At 49.2% G+C, this 13,358-nt stretch overlaps 2 protein-coding genes across 2 annotated transcripts; one reads left to right on the plus strand and one right to left on the minus strand.

Moving 5' to 3' along the window:
* Positions 1 to 2: 2 nt before the first annotated feature.
* Positions 3 to 4,678, minus strand: M431DRAFT_113798 (hypothetical protein). The gene is made up of 5 exons (XM_024911886.1): positions 4,058 to 4,678; positions 3,975 to 4,001; positions 2,964 to 3,922; positions 1,114 to 2,890; positions 3 to 1,051 (listed from the first exon to the last, which is right to left on the minus strand). The coding sequence occupies exons 1-5, from the start codon at positions 4,553 to 4,555 to the stop codon at positions 302 to 304; spliced, it is 4,011 nt and encodes a 1,336-aa protein (XP_024775337.1). The 5' UTR covers positions 4,556 to 4,678; the 3' UTR covers positions 3 to 301.
* Positions 4,679 to 6,880: 2,202 nt separating this feature from the next.
* Positions 6,881 to 12,942, plus strand: M431DRAFT_16006 (hypothetical protein; the record flags this gene model as incomplete). The annotated part of the gene is made up of 3 exons (XM_024912983.1): positions 6,881 to 9,793; positions 9,856 to 10,316; positions 10,372 to 12,942. The coding sequence occupies exons 1-3, from the start codon at positions 6,970 to 6,972 to the stop codon at positions 12,940 to 12,942; spliced, it is 5,856 nt and encodes a 1,951-aa protein (XP_024775338.1). The 5' UTR covers positions 6,881 to 6,969.
* Positions 12,943 to 13,358: the final 416 nt, after the last annotated feature.

Here is a 13,358-nt window from a genome sequence, read left to right on the forward strand (position 1 = left end):
CGAACAGGAATAGATTTGCTCTAAATTCCTTTAATTGTAAAAACCACTTTGACGCCTCTTGGTAGTGGGATAAAACATATGTTCACGCGTGAATTCCGATTGCTGCTCCGTCTCTTCTTCATGCCATACAATTCCCAACATTTGGCATCATAACTCACACCATTATCTACCTAAAGGCATCAAAGTTCCTCAAAACAATAATTAATTACCAAATCTTCTATCTCCCCCATGCTTAGACAATAGATTATGAAAGGACCCAGGGATATATAAAACGAAACGCCCAATGTACATACATACACTTCTAAGCTTCGGTTGGGTGGCAAATTGGACAACCTCCCCTCACCTTGTCCCTCAACAGCCTCGCCTTCATGACCTTCATACCAACTGAATAGCGGCTTCCTTCTTCTGGCCCATTTCCAAGATCAATGTCGTTTTGTTTGCCTTTATGTAGCATTTCGAGCAAATGGCTTACGTGGAACGCATGCCCGCACACAAATCCCATTAATGCTTCCATCTCGTACTCTGTGAACGTCTCGAGACATTTTGCGCATTGCCCAGGCTTCGGGACGCCTTCAGACTTTTCATCCTCAGCAGTTTCTCCCTCGTCAGTTGAAAGGACTTCGAATTTGATGCCCTTCCGTTGGCCTGTTCGAAGCTCATTCTGAGCTGTCGCAACTTCACTTCGTAAAACTGTCGCTACACCCCAACTAATGCTGTGCTGAAGTTCATGCTCCTTCATCATATGGATAAGTCCTTCTCTTAGACCCTGAATCTCGAGACCCTCCGGTATTCGTCGAACCAAAGTTATTGGGTTTATGGTCGTACCAACTTGCTCAAGGAGCGCACGAATGAAGCTCGGCTTATCCATGCTATAGTTTAGCAAGTCTTCCCACAAATCAGGATCGTCTTGCTCCTTCGCAAAATCTATTGCCTTGTTGACATCGTTCAACCGGTCTATGATGAGGTACAGGGCGCGCTTCATTTGACCAGTCTTGGAATAAAGATATACCAACTCATCGTAGTATGAGTGCTGTTCACACTCTTGGACGGCCTAGTTCACGGGAGGTGTAAGCAGCTATCGAGTTTGGGATGGAGGGGAGTTAAAGACCATACCTTTTCAAATCCATAAGAGGTCGACGTCTTCAAAAATTCCATGAGCAGCGGTCTATCATAGGTGGCAAATAGGCGAACGGCCAGATCCGCAAAGTTATCCACCAAAGATTGACTGTCCAGGATCAGCCGTTCGAGATTCTCTCCAGTGTGCTCTGCGATTCCTTGGCCCTTCCATAATCCACGCAGGTAGAAAAATAGGTATAACTGGAGATTTCTTGCTTGCAGCTGCTCTACGACAACTTCAGGCCGCACAAGGCCATGTTGAGCCTCATCAACCAGCAGAGTAATGGCTTCGGCGGTTGATGCAACCAGTTGATGCTCGTCCATATACTTGAGTCGTTCGGGGGAGACACGTAGTCCGATGAATGCAGGAATATCGTCTGCTACGGCGTCTGCAAGGTGGTAGTCACCGATCAACCGGAATGCTGAGTCTGCGTCTTGAAGTCTGATATAGCATCTGAGCGCATCACGATGTCGGCCACCAGCTTCGTACAGCTTGGCCAAGCTTTCTACAACGATTTTCCAATCTCGACCTCTTTCGCCATCTTCGACGCTGTTCTCACGAACATCGCGATACTTGAGCTGATTCTCCAACGTCGTTGTAATAGCAGGGATATCGAAAAGATCGGTTGGCCATAGGTCTAATAATTCTCTGAACCGAGGCTTGTTATTTTGTATATAATGTCCCAAAAGCACCTCATATATGGTCGTTGGCAATGGCGGCTTCATAGGCTTTGTTGGCATGTGTTTCGTGATTTCGTCAAACTTGTTGGCACCTGCAAAGGTCCAAACCCATTTCTCCCAGCGATCGGGAGTCGTGAGAACCTTGCCACAGACTTGGCCAGCCATCTCCCAGTCGCCGTCATCAATCACTTCCCGGATCCACAGCTCACCAACTCGCCTTTTCTCCTTTTCCACAGCCGAGTACATGTTTCTTTGAGTGGTGTCTGCCACAGACTCGTCGTCAAAGAAATCATCGGCTCCGCCCGGGTGTTTGGATGGCGTAGGAGGCATCGCTGGATCGTTGATGCCATCGAATGATTCGGCCAAAATTTCAGGGTTTTCGTCGAGAAGTTCCCACGCTTGTCGGTACTGCTCACGCTCCAACAGCCACGTGAGATGATCAGAAAGATCTCTCTTGGTGGCCAGAACGCAGTCGTAGGGACTATGAAGGAATATTTTGACCCCTGGTTTGGACAGTGTAGGATGTACGGTAGGAATTCTAGTTCTCATAGGGCTCGATCGTATAGTGCCTGCAATGCTCCCAGCTTTGGAAACGGAAGCGCCATCATCACCACTGCCTCCGCTCATGATACTGGCGCCAGAGCTGAACAAGGATCTTGGGTTAACCGCAACATTCCACATTTCCGACCCGATACCGGCAAGTGCCTCCAAAGCGCTCTTCGTTGATGCCACTACGGAGGCGGCATTCCGTGCAGGTAGGAGACACATGTGATAGTCAGCAGCAGAAAGCCTATCAACACGATTAATGGAGAGGCTGTGCCGATCTACCTCAGCTTGAGACTTGAGATCAATTAGCCTCAGCTCGGGAGGCAGAGCGTTCAAGCGTTGTCGTTGGCTATGCTGTTGCTCAGTATCTGCAGATGATGTGGAATGCTTCGATTTGTGTTTCTTAGATGCGTCCCGTGAATGTGATGGACCGGATCTGTCGTCTTCTGCGGTATCGCCTTCATCTTCTGGAGAGCTGAATGCTAATACTAGCAATTGATTTTGGGCGTACAGAGATATTCCAGAAATGATGCAATCTATATGAAGACTAGATAGCTGTTAGTGTGATACTCGTTGATGATTTCCAACAAAATGGTATCAAGATAAGAGGAGCCACTTACATCTTGGCTATTTCGGCACGCGCAATGGTTTTTTCGCCAGCCTGCTTACCATAGCCGATGCCTCCTGGGTGGACATGAATAATCCACATTGTCCCTCCCCAGCCAACAAGAAGCCTTTCAAAAGTCTTTGTGCTTGATACGGTAGGTGAAGAAGCAGTAGCATCGTGAGAGCCCTCCGACTCATCACTTTCGACCGACTTCTCATCTATCCACTCGGCGCGACCTTTCCAAACGCCAGCCATCGTTTCCCATTCGCTAGTATGTGGTCGGTCAACGTGACCAATCCTTTTCCAAGCGTCTTCAATCTCCGTGTTATCAAGATGAAGTTTGGATCTCATAATCTTGGTTCCATGTTCGTTGAGCCATGCGACGTATTTTCCTGAGAGAGACCATTTGATGGTATTAATCGTTCCCTCACCAGAATGAAGCACCGTATCTTTTCCGCCGCTATTCTTGACACCTATTGTAGAAAGCCAGTCAGATGCCACAGCAGCCGCAGTGCCAACTGTAGTAGAGGTACTTCGACCTGGGCCACCGCCTACAGTGAGAATGAGTTGTCCTGCCCGCCCGCCCGATAAATATGTTCGATCTGACTTGTAGTCTGGTGACAAGGCAACTGCTTGTACCGGTCTGGCAAAGTTTCGAAGTTGAACATCCTTCAGGTCGACCAAGGACTGCACACAAACATTACCGTCCATCGATGATGTAGCAATATAGATGTCATTCGAAGGTATTTTAGGCACTTGAGGAATCTCTCTCATCCTCTTCGTTGCTGCTGAGGGAGAACTTTCAGATGGTCTTGCTGGTGGCCCAATCAAACCGGTCTGTGCTCGTTGAATCATCTCGGCTTTTTCGTCCGGAAGGGGGGGGGGATATGGTGATATTGATATGCTAGTGACGGAAGCTGAGTGCGCATGGTATACTCGTAGAGTGTTGAATCCAGGCAATTGGATGACGTGCTAGGCGGCCAATTAGCTATATGAGCTGTGAGACGGTATTGGAATTACTTACGATATTGCCATTATGCGTACCAACAATCTATATGCGTTTGGTCAGTAAGACTCGTATACAGGCAAGCGGTGGTTGACCCGTACCATCTTGTCGCCCGCGACTAGACAAGCGCTGGTCGCGTCGCCATTGCGATAGACTGCGCCGAGGTGTTGGGTCAGTCTCGTTGATTTCAACAATGGCTCCTCGTCGTCTTCCTCTTCCTCCTCGTCCTCTTCTTCGTCTTCATCATCGTCGTCATCCTCTTCTTCTTCTTCTTCCTCGTCCTCATCTTCGTCATCCCCATCCTCTTCCTCTTCATCCTCTTTCTCGTCATCGTCATCATCCCCTTTGCCCTCTACCTTGGCGCTTGGCTTTCCATCTTCGTCACCGCCATCTTTCCCAGTCACATCCCCTTCAACACCTTTCTCCGTCCTTTCGGTCGGTCTGTCCTCAGACTTCTTATCCTTTAACGACCCTATAGAGAGGGACTGCGCATTGTCTCTGTCTTCCGTCTCGTTCGCTGCCGTGGAGCTGTCGCTGGGCGCATCGGGTACTGGCAGAGCTTCGGGAAGCTCTGACTGCTGAGGCGACCGTCCTGTCATGATGGCAATAGAGCATATGTCATGCTGGATCTCCAGCGATCCTTGATTCAATTCGGGCTTTAGAGCTTGCAGCGCCCGGCTGCCGCTCAATAGAGTGGAAACTGGAAGCAAAGCAAGGCGGTGATGATGCTGCTGCTAGGATGCCAATGCAGGTACTCCGCAGTTTGGGTACCTGATGGGCAGCTAAGTCAGACCACAGGGAAGGTGGCCACCCCTAGAAGGTGGCCACCCAAGCCGGACCGTAATTAGTATCAAATTGAAGGGAAAAATCAGCACAACAACATCAGGATGTCATCTTCTTGTTGTTTTTCTTTATTCTAGTAAAAATACGTGACATACATCTTCAGATTCATCAACTTTAACTTCGTCAGATGCCTCGGCGCGCTGTAATTCCTGTTCTATCTTCTTCTTCGTGTTCATAATCTCTTCAATCCTGATGAATCGACTGTTCGGGTTTTCTTCTACTTTCTGTTTCTTTTTAGGTCGGAAGCTATCGACTTGGCGCTGTAGATTACGAATCTTAATCTCTGACGCCGCTATTGTGGTGTTCTGTTGGTCTAATTGCTTTCCAATCTTCCGCAACAGCAGCCGGGTCCTTGGCGTTGCAACCTTAATCGATTGTATAACTCTTTGAACTTCTTGCGACCGTTTGGGGGTATTAAAATCGATCAAATTTACTTCCTTCCTCTTCCTAGCTGTTGATTTTGCTGTCTTGGGGGTTGTCTTTGGTTCTGGGGGTTCTTTGACGACTAGCTTGCTCCCCAACGGTTTGTCAACATCAAGGGGCCACAGACCGGATCCAAGCCAGCCAGCTTGTGCGTTTTTACTTGTGAGGCCTAGCTTCCTAGCTTTGTGATAGCATTCGAGGAAGATCCTCTTCCCAGCTGGCGAGGAATCGTTGCAGTCTTCGAATTCTGATAGAGCTTGACGGTAATAGGTCTTGACGGGGGAAAAAACAGCAATATCAAGAGGTTAAAGAACGTAGGAGCTGTGTAGTGGTAGGCAGAGCAAATAGATATCATTTTTGAAGCATTCGTAGAGGAAATCGTCAGTACAGTGGCTGCCGTGGCCGTCAACAATAAGCAATCGCTTTGACGGTGGACTAGGTTGAGTCTGAGGAATAAAGATCTCTTGCAACCACCAGATTGCAATCTCATCGCTAGTCCAGCCTTTCTTAGACGCCTTAAACGCCCAGTCAGCTAGGAATTCGATTTCCTCGGGGAACCATTGCTGCTGGACTGTCAGGCCTTTGAAAATAACCAACGGTGGGAGGACCCGGCCCGTGGCTGAGATACACTCAACGATCGAAGTCCAACATCGCGATCCAGGCTGCTTCCTCATAATAGCCTTCTTCTCGGCATGCCCGAGCACTAGCCCGTTGCTGCCGCGGCCTTCTAGTATCCCAGTCTCGTCCATATTGTATCGGTATTTGCCGGGGATGTCTTTGATCGCCGGGAGGTCGAAGAACTGAAAGAAATCCTTGATAATATTAACCTTTGCCCCATTTAAACGATAGGAATCAATTGGCTTGCCTCTGACGGTCCTGACTTCAGGGTTTCGTCTTAGGAAACCTTCAATCCATCGTTTTCCAAGTGGCAGATCGTCGCCGCCGGCTTTGACTACCCTTGTAGCGAATTCTCTGACCTGCTGATGTGTTGGGGGGAGACCTAGGTTGGTCTGGACTAGAATCCATTGAACGAGATGACCTTCCTGCTGCTTTGAAAGGCGTTGGGCAAATTCATGGGCATCAGCCCTTGACTGGCTGCCGTTCAAACGCTTCTGTAGTGTTGAGCGGGGTATTCCCCAGCGTTGTGCAGCTTTTCGTTGCGATATACCGTTATTGACGTCGTTAATTGCGGAAAGAATAGCAGATTCAATAGATTCGGTCATTACCGTTAAGAAAATTCAATTAGATTTAAAATTGGTCAACAATTCGATAAGAAATTGCAGTTGCAATAACCTAGGTTGTTGGTGTAGTTGTTGGTGTTGAGGGGAAAAGGCGGTGGCCACCTTCCCTGTGGTCTGACTTATTGATGCCGGGTCGCATCTACGTCACGAGCTACAGAGAGCTGGTGCCGCTAGTGCTAGAGCCTTAAGGGAGCCCGTCGTTTAGTGGTCAGCGCCCTGAAACAGGCTGCTATCGATCCAACGCCGGATTTTCAATCGCAGCCCGTCGACCCCACCAAAGCTCAACCACCAACCACGCGCCGACACGCGAATATTCCCATCTTCAGATGCTTCAGAGTCAACAAAAAGAAACACACATGTTCTGACAAGAATATTAGCAACTCGCTTAGATTGCAGCTGTTGCATGGGATAAGATGCCTGGGCCGGGCTCCAGCAATCACTAAGTGGGCGGCAATATTGACAAATCGAAGCCATCGCCAACCGGCGTATGGAGTTCATCGTCCAGCATGGCAACTGTTCAATCTCTAGGGCTGCATCAACCGGCAGGGCTTCGGCATGCTATTGACGAACAGCTACTGCCTCCAGATCCGCCTGCCTCGTCATATTCCTGGGAGATCTTTACGGACGATGGAGATGGAAGCCAAGTAGAGGACGAGCTGCTCACTACCGACAGGTGTGTGGTTTGGTGCCGTGGGGGCATTTTCCGCAAATCATTCAAATTCGATCTCGAAAAGGAATCCATCACACAAGCCCTTCTCACATATTTTCCAGCCTCGGAAGATGGAGGTGGTAGCCGCAAGGCTTCTGGTGCCGTGGGCCAGCGTTCTGTAGCCCTTGAAAAGGGCTTGGTGGTCTTCCTCAAAACCCAGGCCCATATCTACATGCTATCGGGGACAAGTCACGTAGTCCACATGCCGTTCGAAGTTGAATCAGCCTGTGCCGCCCCTGTTGGAGTTCTCATACAGACGAAGCAAAAGGCCGAGAACTTGGCGCCGATTGCCTTGAAGTTTCCTCGGGTTCCGCCCAACTCTTTCGTGTCGTCTCAGCTGACTGCATTCGGAGGCTCTCAGCAAACTGCTTTCTCCGTGGAGGGCCTCGGAAATCCCAAGCTGCTACCGGTAGGACTGAATATGACGCTGGAAAACATGTGGGATGCGCCGTTGGAGCAGCCTGAATCTCACTGGCCCCGACTTGTGGCTCTCACCGATCCGTTGTTAGACATCGGGCTTGTTGTGACAGATGCTGAGAAAGCGACGTCAACTCGAAGAAATAGAAATAAAGCTTCAAAGATGCATGGCTTTCTCGATCCCGCTGAAGAAATACTCTACGTTGAGAAAGTCGTTATCCCTGGTACTTCCCCTGAACATCCCCATGAGCCTCTGATACTTGGCGTCACCATCAACCGCGAGGCTAATGCCTACACAATCTGGAGGTTGTCATATTTGGAACATGAGGATCACTTCATCAAGCGTCACGCAAGTCCAAGCACAAAGGCGTCCCGACGTCGAAGCTCCATGCAGCCAGGATTTGCTAGCGGCGCATCTACCCCGGTACAAGCAAACCATCGTGACAGCTTTGGCGCACCGCTGCCAGGGAAGCGATCACGCAAAAGCGAAAAGCTCGAGAAACCGCTGGATTTGTTGGAAAGGCAAGATATGGAAAGTTCTGGAGTTGGGCGGAGGAGCTCACGCAGGCTGAGTTCAATGCTAGCTCGTGCAGATCTCTCGGCCTCCTACGACAGAGCAATCTTCCCAGACCAAACATCACTTCTCAGTGGTGTGTCTTCCAAAAGACATGATTCTCTTGGTAATCATGGCCGTTCCAGCTCTTCCTATATTCACCAGGTTCATCATAGCCTCGGGAGTTTGTTGGAAGCTCCGTTAGACGGTGGCTTAGATGATCGCCTCCAAAACATACGGCTTGATGACCGTGAATTTGACGGACTGCAACATGAAATGCTCTTCAGCAAAATCCATATCATTCCGATAGATAGCTCAAACGTTCACTATTCACCACCCGGCGGCATTTCTCGGAATCAGGCGAAAGTATTTGTTCTTGCAGCCCCTCCTTTTGCTACAAATGATTGCCATACGGGCCAATTGCTTATAGGTATCCAAGAAGTTATGGAGAAACGCCTCCAACTGGTTACTTTTTCTCTCAAACTACAGCAAAAGACTGTTGTTACCTCTGGGCGTAAGGTGTCATCTTCCACGATTGTAGTATCAGTTTTGCCAGGCGAATTACGGAGAGCGCAAAACGTGGTCGACTCATGCAAAATAATCGATGGAGACCAGTCTGCAATCCTTGTGCTGTCGGAATCCATGGACGGTCGACATGAGCTGAGCACTCAGGCACCCTGGAGTGAGATGACAAAACTCTCGCTTTCTCTCCTTTTTGTCGACGACACAAAGAGTCTACAGTTCCGTGGAAGGGCAGTCGACAGAGACGTCAGGCAGCGAAAGAGCGAAATCATAGATCTCACTAATGGCAGTATTGTGGGCGTCTGCCACTCCAGGCATCGCGGAGTGGTCGACGTAGTTGACACGCAAGGACGTCTCCATCAGTTGAAAATCCAGCTGCGGCCATCTTGTGCTCCGGTGTCTGCTATTCTCAACATCTGCAGAAGTGTCTTTCCTGATTCAGTTGGAGAACGGATACACACAGGGTGGCTTCATGCAATGCAATGGCTCTGTAGCCAAGGCAAAGCAGATGGCAATGTGGAATGGTCTGCCTTGACCATCCTGCTCCTGGCACTATTCTTAAACCTCGACCGGTCAGAAGCCCGAAATCCCCCGTCTGAGAGACTTTCAGTTCGGAAGCGGAGGCATCCTTCCGGGTCGTACGCCTCCCTTAGGGATTCGGATGACTGGAAATCTCTTGAAATGGGAGAAACTGTAAACTCTCTTGGGTGCCCAGCCTGGATGATCAATCGCGGATGGCAATGGGTCATTGATGATGAAGAGGAAACCACTTCTCAAAACATCACCCACGGTCTCGGCACAAAATTCATTTCTAGGCATGTTATTCTGGCCAAGGAATATATGGGTTCTTCATTTGGGATTAATGCTTTCGGGCCCTCCGGATATCTCCCAACTGCTCTAGGCAGAAATGCTGAATACAGACGAAAAGCTGCTGAGGATGTTTTCATGGCTCTCCACCTTCTGTCAGAGGAACAGAAACTTAACATTATGTCCGCAGAATACCTGCCATCCGGTCGAGCCGATCTTCGTGTGATCCTATGCCAAATTGCTAGATGGTTAAAGTGGCACAACCACTCGTCATTTTATGAACTGGGGATACAAGAAGACCTCGACCCACGTAACGATCAAGGTATGGTTTCGTTATTCTTATTTCTTAGACCAGCTCCTTTACTAATGGATTATTCATTACAGAACTTCGTCTGAAGCCGCCAATCTCTGAGCCACTAGGCAGGCCAGATATACTGGAATGGATTCAATCCCGTTTTATAGGGCTTCATGGCCAACACTACATCATTCCAGCAGATATCTTTTATACTGCCGCACAATTATCTGAATCTGATAAAAAGTTTGACAACCGCTGGCATTCTATTCTCCCCCGGACCCTTATGTTCAAACGCTTCTTCAAGCTCATAAAAGCAAATACCACAGCAGTGCAAATGGTGGAAGCTATGAAAGAGTGCGGCTTAACTAATCATGTCCTAGAAACCCTCCCAGAGGCTATTTTGATACCTCTTCAGGATGCCATAGCGCTCTGCCAACCTCATCCTCCTTCTTCCTGGTCGGATGAGATGCTGGAGCTGGTAAAGAGGACTGATATCAGCCTGATTCTCACCTCCAATAAGCGTCATCGTCCGGCCATGTCCAATATCTTAGTGAGTTACTATCATTACCCCATGCTTTAGAGCAATCTACTAACAAGCAAATCAGACACCAACACATACTGCAAGTTGGGAATACAAGTTGCTCTGTGAAAGTGTTGAGCAAACAAATAGCCAGGGTTATGACGAAGGTGAAGGAACCGAGCGACAATCTGTGATTCGGGCACTCTTTAGGGACGACCGCCGCCTTCAAGAAGCTCGAGACTTGCTGGCAACTCATAAACCTAGAGTTGTGAGTCTGCCACAAGACCCAGGTTTGCCTGAAAGTGAATATTTAGAGAAGCAAAAAGAGCTGGTTTCTAGGATTGCCGCCGGAACCCTGGCTATTCCAGCAGGGAGAGGACTTCTTTTTTACAGCCTTCGCTTCCCTCTAATTACCCAGAAATTCCATATTGGCGGGTTCAACCTGAACTGTGTTGTCAAGCCCAACAACGTCACTGTAGGTGTGGACAAGACCTTATTCACAGAGGAGAAGGTTTGCTGGGGATTCTTCCACCAAGGTGTCGCGGCTGGGCTGGCAATTTCCCCACAAGCAAAGGGCATTGATACTTCGTGGATTCTGTACAACAAACCGAGCCAAGACATGAGCAACCGGCATGCTGGATTTCTGCTAGCACTTGGACTGAATGGCCATCTCAAAGGCGTTGCAAAATGGGTAGCTTTTAAATACCTTACGCCAAAACATACGATGACCTCCATCGGCCTGCTGCTCGGCCTCGCCGCGTCATACATGGGTACCATGGATTCCCTCATAACTCGCCTCCTCTCCGTACACGCTACCCGCATGCTTCCTCGAGGTGCTGCGGAACTTAACCTTTCGCCCCTCACTCAAACGTCCGGCATCATGGGGATCGGCCTTTTGTACTGTGGTAGCCAACACCGACGTATGAGCGAGATAATGCTTTCAGAAATTGAGCATGTCGACGACGAAGATGAAGAAGAGCCCCTGAGGAGTGAATGTTATCGCCTTGCAGCCGGTTTAGCACTTGGCTTCATCAATCTTGGCAAGGGAAACGATCTCAAGGGCTTACACGACATGCGTCTCACAGAGAAACTTATCACACACGCCACCGCAACAAAGAATGTTGAGATCGTGCATGTTCTGGACCGAGCCTCCGCCGGCGCAGTAATGGCCATTGCACTTATCTTCATGAAATCGGAGGATCAGATCGTTGCGCGAAAGATCGATATTCCCGATTCGGTGCTTCAGTTTGACTACGTTCGCCCCGATATTCTTCTCCTACGAACTATGACAAAAAATCTCATTCTTTGGTCTCAAATTGAACCCACGTTTGACTGGATTCAGAAAAGCCTTCCTGCTCCGTATCGCTCACGGCACAAACTACACAACACGACCAAGCTGAGATCATCCGACTTGCCCTTTTTCAGTATTTTGACAGGCCTCTGTTTTGCTATCGCTCTTCGTTTCTCCGGAAGTGCCTCTCCCAAAGTGCGAGATTTACTGTTGCATTATCTAGACCAGTTCATGCGTATTACTGGGCTGCCGGCAACGCCTAGAATGCATCCTGACGCTGCTCCCCTCTACGATGAAGAGCTAGCTAGAACAAATGCCCGAATGTGCCAGGATATTCTCGCAGTTTCTTGCTCCATTGTCATGGCTGGCACAGGTGACATCCCTGTCCTCCGTCGACTTCGGGCTCTGCACGGAAGGGATGATCCTGACACGCCTTATGGCTCACATCTCGCAGCCCATCTTGCCATTGGAGCGTTATTTCTTGGCTGTGGCACCGCTACTTTTGGATCCAGTAATAAAGCAATTGCAGCATTGCTAGTGGCCTTTTATCCGATTTTCCCGGTAAACGTTATGGACAACCGATCGCATCTTCAGGCCTTTAGACACTTTTGGGTCCTGGCGGCTGAACAACGCTGTCTTGTCGCCAAGGATGCACTCACAGGGCAACCCGTCTCTGTACCTGTACATATCAAGATGCGAGGCAGTTCGTCTATTGAGTCGGTGTTGTCGAGAACAACCCCATGTTTGCTGCCTCCTCTCGACCAGATATCCAGCGTAACCACTGCCGGCGGTCCACAATACTGGGATGTTGAACTTGACTTCTCAAACGAGAAACTCAGACGAACATTCGCGCAGACGCAGAATCTCTATCTCCGTAGACGGCCACCGCGCGAGGGCACCTTTACGTCAACCCTGAGAGCGCTCGGCGAGCAAGAGAAGGGCGAGAATCCGCTAGAGTGGATCCTCAGCCTGGATGCTTTGCAAGATCTCAGCTACGCAGAGAAAGCAGCCTTGTTGGATGCCAGTGACGAACAGCAAGGTGGTATGGGGAGCGCCGTGGACGCAAGGCTCGAGATGGAGCGGGGTGTCATGGAAGGCGGCGATAGAGAGCGCCTCGAAGGTGCGAGATTGCTCTTCGAATGGGGCGACTCTCGCGATAACCTCCGCCAATCCTCGTTGACGGCCATGACGGATAGCCAGAGCACCATAAAGCCGGCAAACTCTCAGGGCGAGTCGAAAGAGGATGCTCCCGCACAGCATGAAGAGACGGAGGATGAGGCGGAGGGCGTTTGGTGGATGAGAGACAGTGCTATTGAGGCTTTGAAGGGGAAAGTATGGATGGTGGCCCGACAACATGAGCAGTAGTAGATTTGGCTGGAGTGTGTGGACGTTTTGTTATTGGAATGTTGTGGCAATTAAATCATGATCATGGTAGCGTTATGAATATCAGTGGCATATAATCAGGTAGAGCAGAAAATGATGATAGACATGCCTGAGAAACACGAGAATTACTTTATGGTAATGTTTAACCAGCACCCAAATATTACTTGGATGTGAGCAACTCAGAGAGAAACATAATACGTACACAGCCTTCACATTACATCATAACACGCAGCAAAAGAATCGACAATATTTAAAAACTTCTCATCATTGCACAAAGGAATAATTTCATTACAGCCCTGCTCCCTCCCTCAAGAAGACATCCTCCCTGTCCCTGTCTTATCCGAATAAACGCCAAGCAATGCAAACCGCATCACTACAGAGATAGAGAGAGAGATAAG

The sequence above is a fragment of the Trichoderma harzianum genome (genome assembly GCF_003025095.1).
Source record: "Trichoderma harzianum CBS 226.95 unplaced genomic scaffold M431scaffold_5, whole genome shotgun sequence".
In the NCBI taxonomy this organism is placed as follows: domain Eukaryota; kingdom Fungi; phylum Ascomycota; class Sordariomycetes; order Hypocreales; family Hypocreaceae; genus Trichoderma; species Trichoderma harzianum.